At 39.3% G+C, this 20,520-nt stretch overlaps 1 protein-coding gene and 1 long non-coding RNA gene across 5 annotated transcripts in view; one reads left to right on the top strand and one right to left on the bottom strand.

Annotated features, from left to right (window-relative positions):
* Positions 1-20,520, top strand: part of SH3RF1 (SH3 domain containing ring finger 1) — a 180,177-nt gene that overhangs the window by 143,922 nt on the left and 15,735 nt on the right. For all 3 annotated transcript variants that reach the window (XM_077868519.1, XM_077868521.1, XM_077868520.1), the window contains 5 exons: positions 564-674; positions 9,029-9,189; positions 10,342-10,512; positions 13,258-13,517; positions 14,484-14,845. In XM_077868519.1, coding sequence (XP_077724645.1) covers positions 564-674; positions 9,029-9,189; positions 10,342-10,512; positions 13,258-13,517; positions 14,484-14,845 — 1,065 coding nt within the window. The remainder of the gene's footprint in view (positions 1-563; positions 675-9,028; positions 9,190-10,341; positions 10,513-13,257; positions 13,518-14,483; positions 14,846-20,520) is intronic.
* On the bottom strand, positions 51-9,675 carry LOC144295894 (uncharacterized). 2 transcript variants are annotated; one of them, XR_013363013.1, is made up of 4 exons: positions 9,026-9,675; positions 8,768-8,801; positions 1,798-1,935; positions 51-325 (listed from the first exon to the last, which is right to left on the bottom strand). It is a non-coding gene; the product is annotated as an uncharacterized LOC144295894 (long non-coding RNA). The 2 variants fall into 2 exon arrangements; XR_013363012.1 differs by lacking the exons at positions 51-325; positions 1,798-1,935 and adding an exon at positions 6,199-6,623 and having other exon boundaries at positions 9,026-9,674.

Below are 20,520 nucleotides of genomic sequence, written 5' to 3'. Positions count from 1 at the left end.
TGACATTGTTCCTTTAAAGGTTTTATAAATAATTACCTGCTCTAGGCATGTCTAGGCAGCTGCATTTTAATTATGCATCCCCACTGAAGAGTAGAAGTCATGAAAAATGATCCTGAGAATAACAAAATACCTTAAGCATTTCACAAAGATTTGCATATTGATAGACAGGTGAGTATTCAGCCACGATGTACCTTCCCAGAATCTTCAGGAGAATTGCTAGTGGGCTCGTCAAGCATCAGACTAACCATCTGAAAGGTCAGTTTGGTTCACAGTGGCATCCCAAGTGAGGCAGCATGTCATTGCAAACGCCAACAGCAGTTGAATTCTGTATGTAAAACATCACAGTGGCCAGTACTTATCATGTGACCACCCAGTGTTGAGTACCAATTAGGTCATCAGTAAATGTTGATTGAATAAACTGAAAGAGTTTCTGCCTTCCCCAAATCATAAAAACTTACAGATATTATTTTTTAAAATTATAACTCATCTCCCCAAGGTTTAGTCTGTACAGTCTATTGTATTAAATGTAGTTGTCTTTCAATTAACTTTTTTTTTTTTGACAGGTTCATATAAGTACCACCGGGTTAATTGTGACCCCACCCCCCAGCAGCCCAGTGACAACTGGCCCCTCATTCACTTTCCCATCGGATGTTCCCTACCCAGCTGCCCTTGGAGTGAGTACAGCCTCTCTGGTCTCTGTTTCTCTCTTAGGTATTTAGTCCCATTAATCTGGCACACCCACCTCCTAACACCTGCAGTTTATATTGACACTTGCTAGGTGGGGGTGGATCTCTTTCATCTGTTATCTCTATTAATCTTACAGGAAAAATGAGAAGGTTTCTTGCCTACAGCCTGCATAATTTTTAACAGTAAGGATCAGTGGCCTGAAGCCATTAGAAGAGTTCTATAGAATACTTTTAATTTTCATTAACGTTCAGCCTGATTTCCCAAAGGCTTAACCTAAAATTTCTTTTTCATTTCTTTTGAGTTTCTAGACTTTAATTATTTCTTTCAAAGACACATTTATAGAAATACTGAGGAAACAGGAATCCCAAAAGCTAAGCTGTTTGCTTTCAGTCACATGATGAGTCGATTCCAAATCTCTCCATTTATGATTCAGCTTTTGGTTTCTTGTCTTCCTCTACGATAGCTGCAGCTTTGCTGCCTTGGAAGCCTCTCTCAGATTGTCTTGATTTTCTTTGTGAAGACATAGCATCGTACAGAGTCTAAACACTAATTGCTTTACAACACCCTCATAGGAGGAATTAATAGGAGAAATGAGGGCAGCCAAGGGAGATAGATACATAGAAGAACACTATGGAGAGAAAATTAAAAGAGAAGAAACAAGCAATTTCTAAACTCAACCTTACATAGCAGAAACACAATTGTTTACATCCCAGTTTCCTGGGGCACCTGGGTGGCTCAGTGGTTGAGCATCTGTCTGCCTTTGGTTCAGGGCGTGATCCTGGGGTCCTGGGATGGAGTCCCACATCAGGCTCCCCACAGGGAGCCTGCTTCTCCCTCTGCCTATGTCTCTGCCTCTCTCTGTGTCTCTCATGAATAAATAAATAAAAATCTTTAAAAAATAAAAATAAATAAATCCCTGTTTCCTGAAGTTACAGGCAGTTGAACTACAAGGAACCAGCAATTGTGAGACATCTCTCATCCAGGCCATTGCTTTGGCTTATGTTCTCAGACTGTTTCTTTCAGTGCTAAATCAAATGAGAATAGAAAAGATGACCAAATCAGATCTCCCCAGTGGGCCCTGCCCCTATAAGTTGATTTATAGAGTCTCACCTGGCTATGATGCTCTCAGAGAAACAGCATGGCCCAATGATGTGGACACAGACTTGGATTGGAAGCCCAGCTCAGCCGCTTACTTGTTTACATGACCATGAAAAGTTACTCAACCTCTTTAAGCTTCAGTTCCTCTACCTGTAAAATGAAACCAATACTATCTACTTTGAAGAGTTAGTACCATGCCTAGAATGTAGTAGGGGATGACTATTACTGATCTCTCTATTGAGGACTGTTGCGAGGTGGGCCTGTGATTGTGCGAATGCCTTGGAGGGCCTGCCTGGTCCATTGTGTTATGGTTTCTCTGCTCTCTGTACCAGGAATAGGGAGGCTTCTAAGCAGCTGGTTTGTTTTTAGGTTGTAGATTTTATATATGTTGTAAAGATTATGTTTCCTTCTGCTAGAATGCTTAGAGCCAAATCTGTACCCCCCTCCAACTAAGACCTCACAACATATTAGCACATTAGTCAAGATGTCGGCTCCATCTAGTTTTATTGTCCTCATGTTCCTTTTGTCTCACTTTACTTTGAAACAAGGTGGGATATAAATAAATGTGGAGTTATTACTGAGCCTGACTTAGACTTTAGAAAACTTTTTATAGAGTTAAGCATGTTCTTGTATTTAAATGGAAGTTAATAATGTTCTGGTTAGGAGTTAAAGTTGTATTTTTTTTTTTTTTTTTTTTTTTAATGTTCCCAAAACAATTACAGCTGCCTTGATAGTACCACTGTTTGGTGTAAGAAAAGTTGTGTTGATTCTTCTGGGTAGAAAAAATTCAGTTAACTTTTATTAAAATGTGGTTTCCATGAGATTCTGTTAGCCTCGGGTGTTTTGACCAGAGCCAAGTTCCATAATCACCCTGCCCTCCTTTGTCCAGAAAAGACTCTCCTTTCCTTCCTGCTCTTCTACCCCAGTACATACACAACCAGTTGGTATTTCCATTTCCAGATGACTGCTTCACATGGAAAAATTCTAGCATAATTTCTTGAGTGAAAAAGGCTGCTTTTTCTGATCTTAGAAAAATTAATTAGTGGAAAAGACAGAGCTGGCTGAATTTCAGCCCTTGTGGGCTGAAAATTTTACAGTGTAGTAAAAGGCCAGTTGCTCTTCGCTAGAGGCACACTGTAGGGCAAGTCAATGGGACAGGTCACAAGAGAGTATGAATATACAAAAATTAATTTACATTCAACCATTTCATCCTCGGATTATATAAGAAAGCCTGCATGTTAAACAAGAGGAAGGTTTATTAAACAGTATGTCTACTGTGCCAATTCCATTTAATGAAAAACTAATTATAAACAGACCTGTCTGTCATCCCAGGAGATGTCTAGATCTCAAAGTCCCTGGTAGGTTGGCAGAAATGTTTTGGATTTAATATGTTAGGTTTAAGTGGAAAAAAAATCTCAGTAGCATGTACCCTCTATATCTTACATTAATCATGGCAAGTATCCTATTTAAAATCTGAAATATTGGGACACCTGGGTGGCTCAGCGGTTTAGCACCTGCTTTTGGCCCAGGTCATGAGTCCCACATCAGGCTCCCTGCATGGAGCCTGCTTCTCCCTCTGCCTATGTCTCTGCCTCTCTCTCTGTCTCTCTGTTTCTCATGAATAAATAAATAAAATCTTCAAAATAAAATCTGAAATATTTTCTAAGAATTTGAACACTGTCACAGCAATAGTATGCAGCTTGGTAGAAAGGAAACCATGTTTTTTGTGGTGTGGATTTATTAGAATAGGAAATGAAAATTATTTCTAGTATTTTTGTCATGAATTGAGACTTTGGAATCTTTTATGCAGAATGAAGTTAGGAGCATATTGTCCTATACATTTCACATATAACAGTTAAAATGTTAGATATCTAATATTAAGAGCAAAACTGGCATTATTTCTATCTAATGTAGACATCTGGCTATTAATAGTAACGAGGGATTTTTTTCCAATTAATTTTATGAAGGGAAGAGGGTGAGGATCTATGTTAGTCTTGTATTTCTGCACAAGGGCAGAAGAACTCTTAAATAAGTGATTAATAATCCCTGATTCCCTGTACCAGCTGAGAGGTGTTTTAGCTGCAAGATGTCACAAGTTAGGCAGGTCAGTTAAAGGCCAAATACGGCCCATGGCCAACTTATAGATAGATTGCATTCCAAAAATGCGTAACCCTAACTAAAAGAATTTAACACGTACACACATAGTGTGTGTATTTAAAGAAGTAAATTAAATGAGGTCAGGTTCTCAGAATAGCCAATATGTACTTAGCCCATTGGAGCCCATGGTGGAAGGCTCAGTAGGACTTAACTGCTATTGTCAGCATCAGAGAAGGGCTCTGGAAGAAGGGTAATGAACTGCCAACCTCTGTAGTTTGAGAGGTACAAGTTGAGCCTTTGGAATTGATGGGAATTCTAAAAATCAGGACTAGGGGTAGGATGTGGCCAGAATGTTCACAGCAGCAGCGGAAAAGGACTCTGGCATCTCAGGAACCGAGGCCTCTCAGTCCGTATCATATTGTCCTAAGGGAGGTAGAAGCACAGAATGTTTTCTCATTTGCAAAAAGCTCATTGAGGATCTGTTAACGTCTGTCTGTGGGAGCTGGGTGACAGCAATATAAGGATGAGTAAGACAGTTTTCTCACTTCAGAGTCTCATGAATCATAATAACAGCTTCTATTGATTGGGTTTGTGCAGTGCTTGAGGGCACCGGGAAAGGCAACTTTACCTAAGCTATTATAGTTATAACTCCATCTCACAGATTGGTATATTAAGGCATAGAGACCTTATGTAACAGATACAAAGTCAGTTAACTAGCATTAGGTATCTCTTCTTACAAATCAAATCTAGAACAATAAATCCATCATTTGTGAGAGAAATTCCATTCTTGAGAGATTTTTAAAAATTGCCAAATTCTTCACTACATCTTCCCTTTGAGACATAATCATCTAAGCACCTATTTCTATTTTTTTATACATTCTTTAATTTTATTTCTTTTTCTTCATAGCTGTACCCACAACTGATGGGCTTAATTCGGTGAGCATCCAGTTGAAACTTAAGACTTAGGACCTTCCATCTTTATCTTAATTTTATTGAATTCTGACACCTAAGTTTTTTTTTTTTTAATTACTAGTGTCAGTATTCTCACTTTTCTTCTTCCTACTCATTGTCATAAACTAAAGCAGACCATTTATATAATTGCACAAACACTGCTTTACACAGCGATGCTGCCGAAATTGCCAACACTCCTGACTTGAGGGAGCATGACCATGCAGCAGCTTCAACTGTTTCTCCCCTCAGCCTATATACATGCGTCTGAGTTCAGTACACAGGGAGGCTGTTCAGAGATGTTGATGTGTAGGGTGAAGGTGGGTTGATTGGAAATCAGATGTTTAGGAAAAAAAGGATGCTGGTATTGGGAGATATCACATGCTGTTTGCCCAGGAACCCAGAAATGCCCAAAGTCTCTCCTGCCAGTCACTCTTACCTGGGAAATGAAATGGGTGTGAGGGAAATGCACACCTAAAGGGCAATTGGAAAGAAAATGAATCTTTTATTGTCAGTTGAACTTGTGCCCCAAACTACTTTTCTGGTGAGGTGGCCTACAGCCCATGGCCCAGGCTTAAAACCTGCTGGATCTTGTCACCTTTCTTTAGCCACATTCAGACCTTTGGCTGAATTTGACTCTTTGGTCACATGAAAGAGCAATTCAGACCTTTGGCTGAATTTGACTCTTTGGTCACATGAAAGAGCAAAAAAAAGGAGAAAGCACCAGAAAGGAGTGGTATCATCTCCATGTACTTAAGCTTTTCACTCACAATGTCCACTAGCAGTTGTTGCTTGTCTGGCTTAGAATCCAGCCCTTTCAGAGAGGACAGTTCTTTTCTGGTGTTCATTCTATCAAGGGCTGCCCTAAGAGGCTGAGCCAAGATTGGAATCTGTGTTTTTTGAGCCCCAAAGCCCATACTCCTACTGTGTAAAGCCGATGCTGCTCTCAAGATCAGTAGGTCAGGGCAACAGAACCTGGCAATGGCAAAGGATGATTACTACACATTAGCAGACTACAGTCCTGTTTTTAAGCTAAATGTTATTCAGAAATAGTAATTCTTGCCTCAGACCATTAGCACAGACTATAAACAGAAGATCTGAATCTATAAAAATGTAAGGAGGAAGCTCTTTTTTTTTTTAATATTTTTTTAAAGATTTATTTATTTATGATAGACATAGAGAGAGAGAGGCAGAGGGAGGGAGAAGCAGGCTCCATGCCAGGAGCCTGACGTGGGACTCGATCCTGGGGCTCCAGGATCACGCCCTGGGCCAAAGGCAGGCGCCAAACCGTTGAGCCACCCAGGGATCCCCAGGAAGCTCATTTTTATTTTTATTTTTATTTTTTATTTATTTTTTTTTTTTGGAAGCTCATTTTTAATATATATTGGAATAACTTCCAATTTTCTACATTAGTATTTCTGTGATGTGGCACATAGTTTGTAGACACCTGTGCTTTGATAATATAAACCTGCTACATTACATAAAATAAAATTATAAGTGAGCTGCTTTTTAAACCCCTATTAAGTTAGTATGCAATGTCTAGTGAAAATGGCATTTAAGTGCGACATTTGGTTCTCAACGATATTAACAAAATATTATTAGCAAAATATGATCTGTACTTCTTGCAGGTCCATAGATGTTTTTTGCTGCTGATGGAGATTGCATCTTGGCCTCTGAGGCCTGGTCTGGGCTAGACTATGAAATAATAAGCAGGTCTCTAGGTCATCTCCGGGTGAATGAAAGGCTGTGGTTTGCTCTGTAGAAATTTCAGGTCTTGCAGGATAGCAAACTGCCTGAAGCACAACACATACTGAATTACCTTTTGAACTTCCACATCACCAGATTATTTCAGTTTAAGTTGTTTATAAAGCAACCCACAGAATTTCCTAGTCTGTCCCAGCCCTGGACTCACCAGAGCCCTATCATTTTACCAACCCCACAGGGCTGAACAACATCTAGGAATCTGATTTTAATCAGACTTTCTCTCTAGGTCTTTGTGTGCTTATGTTCCAAGTACACATGCACACACATGTGCACATTTCCCCAAAGATATGTAACCCAAGAGTGGGAAAAAAAAATCTGCCCAATTTTATTAAAACTATTTCAACCACAAAAAAAGAGATAACTGCATTTTCTCTCAAGCACAACCTTTGGGATCTTTCAGAATATCCTCTTCTAAGCTGTATCTCAAATGACTTCTAAAAGTACTCTTTGTGAATGTACATGTATGTACATGAAGCATTTGTTTACTGTATTTTTTAACTGTCTCTCTTTTTTACACTTTGGTAACAGAATATGACATGTTTTTATCAGCTCTGTAGTTTTTGTTTTTGTTTTTGCCGTTTTCTACTTAGGGCTAATTTAGTGCAGCCTCTGTTTTAATAAAGTTAAGATATAACAGACTATTTTAATTTCCTTTCCTCTTGAGAATAGAATTCTACTCAGAGTGTGAAGTGGATCTTTTTAGTTCTCTGCCTTGGGTACTATTTTAAGTAATTTCTAGGAGCAGTTCTTGTTGGACTCCTTGTGTGCTCATATACTGGTCTTCTTGTCTTCCTCCTTCCCACAGCCAACTGTTTGGAGATTGGGCTTTGGAAGATTTAAGTGGAAATCAATTGAGTGGTAATTTTACAATCTCCATATATTATCCCATGTAGAGTCTAGACTTGTTATCTTGCCTGACAAGTCACCGATGTGTTGTTATTACCAGTGAACTGCCCAGGTCACATGTCCTAAGTGTTTTTACCAGGATTATCTTTGTTTCTCTCTATTCTGTCACTGGGAGGAGCCCGATTGGAATGAATGCTTGACCTTCTCCTGATTAAAGGTTTTGAAGACTCTAAGCCCCTGTATCTGCAATTCCAGAATTGTAGCAAATCTTATGGCTGCCATGTTTTGTATGGAGAGCGTGAGTGATGTTCATGCGGTTCTAACTTTTTGAGCTGCCCTCTGCCTTGTCCAAGTTAGTACTCTGTAAGCAGCTCTGCACCTCATTTATTTCTGCACTAAGTATTCCACAGCACCTCCAGCTTCGGTATGGGAAAAAATCCTTCTTGAAAGTCATTTCAGCAAAAAATTAAATATAATGTGTGAAACAGTTGTAACATATGTCTAGAATTCTGAAATTTTTTTCTACTCAGTGTATTGTGTTTCTGGAACTATGTATATTAACAGATGAAGCAAATGTTGATTAGATGTGAATTATTATTTCAAAAAATAGAAGCAAGGTGACTGTTATGAACTATTTTAGAGACCATTTGATTTTAGAGCCATTTATGCTTTCTTAGGTGCATTCTCTAGTCTCCTTATTTCTCTTTTGATTCAGTTTTTACATTTAGTGGTTCAAAGATTTGGGGAGGTGGGGGTTCAGGCAAGTCTTTGTGTGCCTGTTTTCCCAGGAGTTTCAGTATACAGACCCTAAAGAATCATCTGGGGTTTATAGATCAGAAAGTAACAATTGCTCCATTGATTTTCAAAAGGCATGGAATCCTGTAGGCAGAACCCCATTAGGCTGTGCCCATAAAGGAACCAGCAGCTTTTCATTGGTGTACTTGTTAAAGATTACCAGCCTTGATAGTACTAAATTTCAAAAGCTGGCAAAGTTAAGAAAAGAATAAGCAAAAGTGGCAACAATAGCCTACTGATTGTGGCTTGCTATTGTTTGGGCTTTTTTGGAAACCAGGCATCAAAGGAAATTTTCTTCTGAAAGAGTCGTTTGAGATATAGTGCAGCTAAATTGTTTTGTGTTGTGTTTTAAGTTTCCAGTTACAGAAACAATCACAAATTAATTCCTAGCAAGCAGTGTGATGTTATAGCTGCCCCCTTGAAAAGCGTTGGCGTTCTTACCCAAGTCAATACTGAAAAATGCTATTAATCATAAAATTACATGCTGTTGTTCCATTTTTTTCTTTCCCCCTTCCCGAGCGTCCTTACTTACCTGTTTGCTGAAAAAGTTGCTGTGGCTCTAAGATCTTAAAGGAGAACAAGAGACGAGGTTTTTTTGTTGTTTTTTTTTTTTTTTAAAGAGGCTTTCATACAAGGTAGCCTGCTGGTTCTGCTCCCTGTGGATTCCATTAAAGTCTTTTCCAATGGATTCCTGATTCCTCTTCCCTCCCACTTCCCACGAAAGATGTAAATAAACTATTCATTATTATTTTCTTTCTTTTCTGCCTTTCTCCCCCCTCCACTCTCATACCAGACGATGAATCCTCCTCTTCCGCCGCCCCCTTTACTGGCCTCTACACCTCCAGGCGCTGCTGCTGCTGTTGCTGCTGTTGCTGCTGCTGGAGTGGGACCGAGGCCCACAGCGGGACCCGCTGACCAGATTGCACATTTACGGCCTCAGGCTCGCCCCAGTGTGTAAGTGAAGATGTCATTTATTACTGCTTTAAAGTCCACTTCAAGCTAGGCCCAAACAGCAGAGGTAGAGAAACACCTTTCTGATAGGAGCTGGTGACAGGCTTATGGCTCACCAAAGTGGTTTGTGTTCTGCAAACTTACACCCAGTCATGCATATAATGAGGAAACTGCTGAAACAAAATGGGTCCAACACATGAGCTCGCTAGGCAGCCATCGTGCAGCCATCCCTTTTACAGTTTAGGGAAACATCGTGTTTGCTTCTTCATACCGCCTTTTGTCTTCATTTTCGTTTCTTGCATGAGGATGCTAAGGAACAGGAAGGTATTCCCACACAAATCAGACTTAGAGGGAGCGTGCATGTGGAAAGCTGGAAATCCCCAGCAATAAGTATGCAGAAGAGCCTCATTGTCTCGTTCAAAGTTTACTGATGGCAGAAAAGAGCTACATTTTTATGGCCCCATCATGTGTGATTTTATACGCGGAACAGTTTAGAGCCCTGGTTAAAAAAAAAAAAAAAGAAAGAAAGAAAAAAACTATTCATTGGTTGGTGTTGCCTACTTAGTTTCCATTGTTGGTGGCACAGTCGCCTTGCACTGTGGGGTGGTTTTGCACTATGATCTGGACTTTTTTTTCCTTTTGACTTTTTCAAATTCACTATTTTTCCTGGCTGAGCATATGAAAGCAGGTGCACCCCAGACCTCTAGGTTCAGCTTGTGTGTGGAAGGCAGCATGTTGTGCCTCCCAGTGGGATTTCATGCCATATGTCCTCATTTGGGGCTACTTCCCACGTCTAACAAGTGCCATTTGAAGAGCTCAGGTTTCCCAGTAGGTCCCTAATCCCCAGCAGCAAGCTAGACACTTTGGGAAGCTGGGTAATTCTTTCACACCCCACGAATACCATTTGGTCGGATAGTCACCTTCACACTGAGGGGGACCAGGTTGGCACTTCTTAATCAGGAAGGCCTCTGTCAATTGTAGGCTGCAAAAACTCTCTCAATGGCAAATCACCAATGCTACTCACGGGTTAAACCATTACATTTTCTCTTTACACTTGTATGGAATATTCAAGACTTTGTACCAAGGAAGAGTTTTTGAGCATTCAGGGGCTTGTCTGCTACTCAGCCTGAAATCAAATATTCTTTTTTATTTTAGGTATGTTGCTATATATCCATACACTCCCCGGAAAGAGGATGAGCTGGAGCTGAGGAAAGGGGAGATGTTTTTAGTGTTTGAGCGTTGCCAGGACGGCTGGTTCAAAGGGACATCGATGCATACCAGCAAGATAGGGGTTTTCCCTGGCAATTATGTGGCACCAGTCACAAGGTATGGTCTTGAATAAATGGTTTACTAAGTTCTAAACAGAGAAGCTTTGTTCTTTCCCATGGTTTTCAGCCTATCCAAGATTCCTTCTCACACTATAATTGTCTGTTACATAGCTAACATTTAAAAAATTCATATCTCTACTTGCTGAAATCCCTTCTAATTCTCAAATTCTTAGCTTACTTTTCACATGAGTATATGTGAAATTATAGGTTTCAACCAATAAATGTACTAGGTTTTAAATTATTTGCTTCAAGTTATATGTGAGAAGATCCAACTATACCACTTTCAATATTTTTCTGCTCAAAAATAAAAAATAACATGTTTAGCATCAACAAAAGCTATATTATTACATGTTTGTGTAACACTTCCTATATGCCAGGCAGGCAGATTTTGAAATGCATGTTACACATATTAACTCGGAGTCCTTAAGCAACTTGTTGATGTAGTTGCTGTTACTATTCCCACTTAATAGATGAGAAAATTAAGGCACAGAGATATTAAATAACTCATCTGAGATGGTACAGTGAAGAAGTGATTAACCTAGGTGTCTAGTTCTATATTCATTACAATAGCTTGTTGATGACCTCAAAATTCTGAGTTTCTTTTTTAAAATTTAATTAATTGTTTAAAATTTAAATTCAGTCAGGACGCCTGAGTGGCTTCACGGTTGAGTGTCTGCCTTTGGCTCAGGATGTGATCCTGGAGTCCCAGGTACAGTTCAGTGATTTATAAGTCTTCTTATATAACACTCAGTGCTCATTATATCACATGCCCTCCTTAATGCCCATCACCCAGTTACCCCCATCTCCTCCTCCACCTCCCCTCCAGCAACCCTCAGTTTGTTTCCTATGATTAAGAGTCTCTTATGATTTGTCTCCCAATTAATTTCTCTAATAAAGTCAGAAATAAAATTCCTTAAATATGACATCGATCCTTTATCCTTCTCAGTTAAGGGTGATTTTGCTCCTCAAGGGAATTTGGCAGTGTCTGAACACAGTTTTGATTGTTACTATGGAGGATGTGGGAGGATGTTGCTATTGGCATGTGTTGCATAGAAGCCAAGGATGCTGCTAAATGTCCTATAGTACACATAATAGCCTCCTACCAAAAGGAATTGTCTCACCCAAAACATCCCTGAGGTTAAAAAAAAAAAACAAAAAAACTCCGTTATAGGATAATAGGAAGTAAGAGCTTTAATTATACAAAATTTTCATTCCTTTTTTTAATTTTTTTTTCTCAAAATTTATTTAAAGATAGCTCACCTTCTAGTCACTGAAGAAAGTAGCCTTGGAAACTGAATGAAAAGACCTATAATGGCATTGAGGGAGCCTCAGATTTTAACCACTGTGCTTTTAATAAATGGTCCAGGTTTAGCTGTGTTAAATCATTCCTCAAACACCCTGATTTTAAATAAATGGCTTAATGAACTGACATGTTTGTCAGCTGTTGGCCTTGATTTATAGGTTGGCCAGCTGCCTAATCAAATGAAGATCACTATTGTTGCAGATGGTGACAGAATGTTAGCTTTAATTTGACTTGCAGATTTTTAATCAATATAAACCTTCTTTTCTGTGTATGTTAAACTCTACATTCAGGATCCAGAAGATGGCAGATAGACCTTCCCTGGTGAGAAAAAAAACAAACAAAAAACCACCATCACAACTGAGGGAAATAAAACAAACCAAACCACAACAAAAGACTAAGTTAATGAAGGAAAGCATTTTCATAACTTTCAAAAACAAATTATTAAAAGTCTCTGGGGATATGCTTACTTAGAATAAATTTTCTGTTATTTATCATAATAAATAATATGGATGTTTGAGTTAATGAAGTATTCTACTTTGTAGAAAGTTACAGTACTATACTATATAGAATATAGTAACTATACAGCTATACTATACAACTCTACTATGTAGAGTTGTTTAAATGAATTTAGGATATAAAAAAATACATGACACAAAACTACATTGAACCTATTTTAATTTAATTTAACCTATGAATGCTTCTTTAGAGCTGTTTCAAGAAACTTCTACTGAATCAGGAGTATTTAATAAAGAATTTACATGCTAAAAATAACACATTTGGTGATCAAGGGCCATAGAAGGAAGAAATTCACGTGAAACAATAGAAACAAAAGGTCTTCAGTCTAAGCCTTAGGAATGTCTTCTCTAAAAGAAGAGATTTCTGCTGGGCCTTGAAACATACATGAGATTAAGACAGGTAAAGAGAAGCTAAAGAGACTATTCCAAGAGTGTGTGCATATGTGTATATGCACACACATACATGTTCACAGGCACTCATGTGATCTGAGCTGGGAGCAGGCAGAGAAAAGGGCCAAAAACATGAGCAAAGCTATGAAAAAGTAGCAAAACTGCTAATGTTATTAGCAGCAATAGCAAACAAATCAACTTCTTTGATAGCTGAAGCAGAAGAATCCAGGACCTGGAAGGCAGTGGCCGGTGCTGAGCCTTGATATGGAAAGCTGAACCCAGTAATCACTTATTCTTGAGCAGATTATGACGTGTAATGTTCTGTGACTCACAATATATTTCCAGACCTTTCTCTCCCTCAGGGCCATCTTTACTTTGAATTTGTGATTTTTACATTTTTTACAACATATAAAAATCCATTAATTCTTTTAAAATGTTCTGTTTTAAAACCCCGAGTCATTTTTCTTGCATTTAATGTTTTCTGCCCCATTTTGCTGTTTGATTGGGCTCTCTGTCTCTGTCTCTGTCTTGGCAGGGCCGTGACAAATGCTTCCCAAGCTAAGGTCCCTATGTCTACTGCTGGTCAGACAAGTAAAGGAGTGACTGTGGTCAGTCCTTCCACTGCAGGAGGGCCTGCTCAGAAGCTCCAGGGAAATGGTATGGCTGGGAGCCCCAGTGTTGTCCCCACAGCCGTGGTGTCAGCAGCTCACATCCAGACAAGTCCTCAGGCTAAGGTCTTGTTGCACATGACTGGGCAGATGACAGTCAACCAGGCCCGCAATGCTGTGAGGACAGGTAAGGGGGAGACTGGAATGGAAAGTACCAGGAAAGGGGCTGCTAGCCTAAACCAGCTCTTCTCCAACAGGTGTTGAGAAAAGCAGATGTTATGTTACGGTAATGAAGAACATTAGGAAATGAAGTAGGCACAGTCTAGTTAGCAGCACTCCACATCTGCTTATTTTGGCTAAGCCTGCCCAACACATTAATTCAAGCCTGATCTCCAGATTGAAAGTCTGAAAGAATTAAGCCAATCCTAAGAATAGCAATAGACTTGAAAATATGACTTCTGCAGTTAACACCGGAGGAGCTCAAACCTCACCGCTGTCAGCTGTGTGACCACGACATTGTACTCTACTAACTGGGGTGCTGATTTCTGATGAGCTTAATCCCAAATCTGTTTTAGACCCAATAGGATCTTAAATAACTTTCTATTTTCCGTAGTGGTTTTGAAAACCTATCCAAGATTCTTGGGTAACAATGGTGGGGTAAACTTGTAAATTCTATCAGAAAAACCAAAAGAAGGAAAATGGTTACTAAGAAAAGGGAGAAGAACGTATGTATGTATTATTTTATTTTATTTTAATTAATTAAATTATGTATGTATTTATTTATTTTTAAGAAAAGAGAGAATCATTTTGAAAAGGCCTGGAGGCCAAACTAATCTGACACTGTAGAGTACCATCAAAGACAGGCTATGTCTATAAATATGTGGAAAGACCTTCTCTCTAACTGAACAGCATGGAGTTATAGCTAAGCTTCTAAGCTCTCAACAGACTAAGAGCTGATCTGCAAGGAAAATAATGTCTAGGGACCCAGCTAAGATTAAGTGCTTTTAAGCCACCAAACATCCATTATTTATTGTAAAAATGCAATAGCAACCTTTCATTATGGTCTGATATAGTGAAATGACTCATGTTTTGGTGAGTAGCATTTATTATTAGAAAGTCGAACTTTGCTGTTTTCTCTCCTGTCATCTACTAGTGGCGGCACATAACCAAGAACGCCCTACGGCAGCAGTGACACCCATCCAGGTACAGAACACTGCCTGCCTGAGCCCTGCGTCCGTGAGCCTGCCTCATCATCCCTTGGCTTCCCCACAACTTCCAGTTCCAGTGGCAGGCCCTACCACCCATGTGGCTGCCGTCAATATGGGTCGAGTCAGTGCTCCCCTAGCTTGTGGTTCAGCTGCCTTATTGACCTCTCCGAGCATCACCACTGCCTGTCTGGAGACTGAGCCCAGTGGCCGGGCAGTGACTATTCTTCCTGGACTTCCCACCTCTCCTGACAGTGCTTCACTGGCTTGTGGGAACAGTTCAGCAACCAAGCCAGACAAGGATAATAAAGTAAGACCAACATCCCTCTCCTCTGCTTATGTTGTGTTCCATCCTTTCTAACTAATGAAAGGACTCGTTGTCCAACAATCCTTCAAGTGCTTACCATGTGTGAGTCACCATGCCAGGTGCTAGATTCATGATTTTTGTGCGTTGAAACACCCACTAGTTGCCAGGCCTTGTACTGGGTGTTTAGGGAAACCACAGTGAATAAGATTTAGCCATTTCTCCTGCAGCTTATGTCTCATGAAGGAATTTCCTTACTTCTTTAGTTAACTCATTTTTTCATCATTGTGCCATCCTTAATTCTTCCTATTCAGTCAGTTCTGAAAAAAAAAAAAAAAAGGTAATATATGAAAGGGTTGGAATTGTTGATCAGAAGTGTTATTTGTGGATTTATTTTTTCTGCAGTGTATTTAATTATAATCAGCATGGATAGTGTTCCTCTTGATTTGAAGTATGGGTGAAAAATGATTTCCTAAATCTGTAGATCTTTTTTTAAAAAGATTTTCTTAATTTATTCATGAGAGACAGAGAGAGAGAGAGAGAGAGAGAGGTAGAGACACAGGTAGAGGGAGAAACAGGCTCCATGCAGGAAGCCTGATGTGGGACTCGATCCCAGGTCTCCAGGATCATACCCTGGGCTAAAGGCGGCGCTAAACCGCTGAGCCACCTGGGCTGCCCTAAATCTATAGATCTTTAAAAAATCTCTCATTTGGGGCTGAATTTCAAAGAAAATATAAATAAAAAGCTGTGGGTTTGAAAGACTAACGTGTTTTTGGGTTTGGAGACAGGTGGTTTGAGACAAGGGAAATTGATGGTGAGTAATCGTGAACAGAAATCGAAGTGATAACAAAGTCTGGATAATTGTATTACAATCAAAGGAAGTAGCAACCTGAGGAAAATCCTGTTTTCCTCAGTATTTTGTGTATTTTCTCCACAACTCTAGCCCGATTCTGGGAAGTTCTAGGGTAATCATAAACTCTTAACCATTTGGTTCGGTGGTAATGTACGTCGCTTATTTTAAGTGGTTAGGTAAGCCTGTAAATAGGAGTTTATAAGGAAATAAACTTTACAGCCTACTAAAAAGTTAATATTTAATTGTTCAGTTAACCTTAGTGTTTTTGAAAAAGATTGGTATCTGTTCAATGTTTATAATTAACTACATTAAACTTGTACTCAAGCTGACATGTTCAACTTTGTCAATATCTTTAAAGAATTGTTTTGTAGTTTAGAATTTAAGATTTCAGGACCCTCATCATTGAGAACAGGGGCTCTTAAACTCCTGTCCTCCCAGGAAAGAATTAATTGAATCATAGACTTGAAAGGGAGCTGTGCCAGAGAGAATAATGGCTCCCCAAAGATGTCCACATCCTAATTCCTGAAAGTTGAGAATATGTTTCCTTATGTGGCAAAACGGATTTTATCAATCTCTTGAGATGAGGGGATAAATCTGAGTGGGCCCATATAATCACATGGATCTTCCTGAAAGGGAGGCAGGAGGATTGGGTCCAGAGGAGATGTGACATCCGAAGCAGAGATCAGAGTGATTCAAGGAGGGAGCCACAAACCAAGAAATGCAAGCAGCTTCTAGAATCTGGAAAAGGCAAGGAAACAGATTCTTACCTAGGGCTTCTGTAAGGGATGTAGCCCTTGCTGAGACCTTAGTTTTAAAGCCTGATTTTTACCACAAAGTTTGTGGTAATTTGTTACAGCAACAATATAGGGCCTAACAAGTTACCTGTTGAGTCCCTGTCCTTGACAAATGGCCTCTGTTTGGACACCCTAACCAACCATTAATGCCTTAGGTCCAGAGTGTCCCATGCCATTTTCCTTATGTTGAGGGGCTGCATAGAAAATGTTGCTCTCCTTTCTATATGATGCCTTGACTTACTTGCAAGTTATCTTCTTTTTTAAGGCTATACTCTTGAAGTTTTTGTCACTAGTACTTATGTCACAGATTATAAATTTTCCTTCCTAAATCTCCTACCTCATTTAATGTTCCAGATCCACAGGGAGACTTCTCTTGGTTAATATAAAATCCATAATTCCATGACTAACATGACTGGAGTGTCATTTAGTTCACATTCCTCCATCAGGTCTATAAGGATATCATGGGAGAACTTATCAGATGCCTGTCAAAATCCAGATGTCTTTTATATTCTCCCATCCAAACTATTCCCCAGTCCTCCATCATTTTAGCTGTTACTCATGTTAGCAAGTGTCTCCTGAAGAAGTCTCCTCCTCAGAGTCTCATTTCCTTTCATTTAATATATTGTTCTAGAATTTTCCAGACAGTCTGCAAAGTACATTGTTGTCTTCTTTTTGAAAATTAGGATTATACATCCCTTATTGCCCTGTTGAGTTGACCTGATCTCAGGTTCACCCACATCTATCAAAGATTATTTGGTTGCATTTCAGCTGTTAATTTTCTCTGTATGCTGGGGTGAATTCATCCTGGCAAGTAATTATTGGATCTCTAAATCCCAATCTCTTCACCCATTTCCCTCTTATCAGGGTTTGGTCTTTCTAGTCTGAAGATTATCCTTCTCTTTCTTCTTATCTTCTGAGAACCACCATCCATCTCAAGCAGCAGGTCTGTATCTTTCCTGTTCTTCTCATTTCAAACATAACTTTAAGGCTACCCCCCCTTTTTTTTCCCAAGTTTAAGCTATTATGGGCCATAATACATTCTTTCTTATGGTCCCTTCTCTTGATCTTTTTGTATTGAGTCCTTTAAAAATTTGAGCCCATTAGGCTGCTCTCTGGGGGATCACATTAGCGCCGTTAGATGCCTCTACATTTTTATCTATTCAGATAATTTGCAGTAGTAATGTTGGAATTTCATTCTGGAGATCCCTCCCATTCTTCTTGAAGTATCTTTCCTTTTGAGTTCCAGGTCATTCATATATTTTCTTTGAACTTTTAAAATCAGTTCTTTTAAACTTCAGAGTTTAAATCTCACTATAGCCAACTTCTCTTTGGGTGCTTACTTTCGAAGTTTTCAACATTTCTGCTTCACCTAATGAACTTTGCAACTCCTACTGGTCTCTACCATTCCCCAGTTGATCAAAATTAGATCCAAATTGAGATTAAATTATCAACAATTCAAGGGAAAAGTGTATCAGAGATTCTAAGTGTATAGAGACCCTAGTCTTAGTTGAGACTTCCAGCAGATAGCTAGGGATTTGACAATCCCCTTGTTATCTCTATCTGCTTTCATCATTTTGTGATTAGCATCATCCATTTACTGAAACTCCTTAGATAGTGTGTACTGTTTCCCCCAAATGATAGCTTGTCGAATGCCCTGTCCTTTTCTCTATACATAAATCATCTGCAGTGAGCTACCACTGGTGTTCCATAGAGACCTATAACTTTTTGATGTGCGCACAGGACTGTTGCAGCTCCTTGCCTAACTAAGCTATTCCTTTTGAACAATATTTTATTTGGAAGTCTTATCTCAAATGTGTTTGTCCTTGACTTTAAGAAAAAGTGTTTTTGTCCCTGTAGCTAATTTTGTCTGGTAACTGCTTCTGTGATTTGATAAATAAGCATCTGAAACTGTGTAATATGTTTCCAAACATTATCTCAGTTATTTCTTCTTTGAAATCCTGAGCCTTTCTGCCATTGTTATTCTTCATGTCTTCTACAGTTATCAGTTTAACAGCTTTGTCTGGACATTTTTCTAACTGCATGTTCAGTTTAAAGGCTTCGTTATTAAAAAAATAATAAAGGCTTCATTATTTGACCAGCTAATCTCCAGGCAAATGTGTTTCCCAGTCCTTATGAGATACTTGGGCCCATGTGCATATGTGTGTATATTTTATTGTTTTCTTATTATAAAAAATTTAAAATCTACATATTTATTTAGATGTGAAAGAAAATCTAAGTATCCAGATAGAAAACCGAAGTATGATCCAAGATTTCAAAGACAGCCATTAATACTATGGTGTGTATATACTTTTTACCCCCCTCACATACGAAAATACAGTAAATGTTGTTTTGGTATGCTAAGCTTTTATCCAGAAAATAAAATCTTTTTTTCCAACACCAATTACATAATTGGCTGTTCTTATATTTCCTAAGTTTTATTTGAAGGTGAGCTGATATATATTAAAAATTCTAAGACTTCATTTGAGTAAAAAATGTATACAAATCAGTCAGCACCAAACTGAAGTGCTTAGGAGCACTCTACCAACAGTTGCGCTGGAGGCAAGGATTACATAAAGGACACCTCAGAGCAGAACAGGGAAGTTATTTGATTGGCTGTCTGCACACAGTTGCCTTATTTGGGAAAGCCCCATTGGCTATTTATGATTGGTTGTCCTTAGGTTTGATTTCTTAACCTTGAGGTGTTTACAGGCCTAGGTTTGGATTTGCCAGTGGTGGCTGGTAGGATATTAGAATCCCCTCAGTCCTAATGGCCTCTAATCAAATCTCTAATGATTTAGTCAATTTAACAGAATTTACCCTCACATAGGAAAAGAGAAGAAACCATCTCTGAGGCCCCACTTTCCCTCACATGCTTCCATTTCCTTCCCCTCCCTTCACAGTGTTAGTCTTCTCTGACATTGTCATTTATTTCCCATACCAATCAGCAGAAGTAGGTGTGGGTTCTCATGCCCTCTACCACATCCTAGATTTGTTCCTAAACGATAACATTTCTACAAGTAGGCCACAAAAGGTCAACATTTAGTGCCTCAGATGTTCCACCGCCAAAGTCCTTGTGACCCTCACCCTTAAGGAGCCAACCTTTGTTGTGGACCTATGCTCTTATTCTTGGTTTTCTTAAGCCAAGGGTCCATCTAGTTTTTAAATATCCATTTTTGGGGTCCCCGGTTGGTTCAGTCAGTAGAGCATACAACTCTTGATCTCAAGGTTGTAAGTTGGTGTAGAGATTACTTCAAAATAAAATCTTTAAAAAATAAATACCCATTTTTTAAAATTGTATTATTTATTCATGAGAGACACAGAGAGAGGCAGAGACATAGGCAGAGGAAGAAGCAGACACCCCACAGGGAGCCCCATGTAGGACTTGATCCCAGGACCCCGGGATTATGCCATGAGCCAAAGGCAGATGCTCAACCACTGAGCCATTCAGGTGCCCCAATACCCATTTTCTTCTATTCTTGAACACTTGTCCTAGAGTCCCTACTGATCACTTTCTTTGCCCACATGATTTTCCTTCCTCCCAGTTCTTAGTTCACTGTCAAAAATAAGTTGATCTGTGAGCTTCACCATTTCATTTTCTCAAGGAGAAGCCACTGTTGTCCATATTAAGTGATCAGAGTCACATACCTGCCCCTGTCAATAACTAGGATCCAGGTCTGGATGGTATGGATGTGCACACAGTGACCCTTATGATGCACAGTCCTTAGGCAAACATACCTGCTCTTTTCACTCCATCGAGTAGATGTGCTTCTAGAAATGTTCCCTGTGCTGAACTCTCAGAAGAGAAGAGCAAAGGCTAGGTTCAAGTCCCACTCCCACCCCTTACTAGCAGTGTGATTTAGGCAAGCTTAGAGAGGTGTAGGCAATGAGAATAATAATCTCTAGAGTTTCACATGGCCTTTCTCTCTCCCTGCACTTCTTTAAAAAAGCCTTTCCTGAGCCCCCCCATCTCAGACAGCACGGCGTGGTCATTCATTTTCCCCTTCCCCTGCTTTATTTTTCTAGAGAGTGCCTGA

The sequence above is a fragment of the Canis aureus genome, chromosome 24, assembly GCF_053574225.1.
Source record: "Canis aureus isolate CA01 chromosome 24, VMU_Caureus_v.1.0, whole genome shotgun sequence".
Classification (NCBI taxonomy): domain Eukaryota; kingdom Metazoa; phylum Chordata; class Mammalia; order Carnivora; family Canidae; genus Canis; species Canis aureus.
The sequence above is the reverse complement of the archived record's forward strand: the minus strand, read 5'-3'. Positions and strand labels throughout refer to the sequence as shown.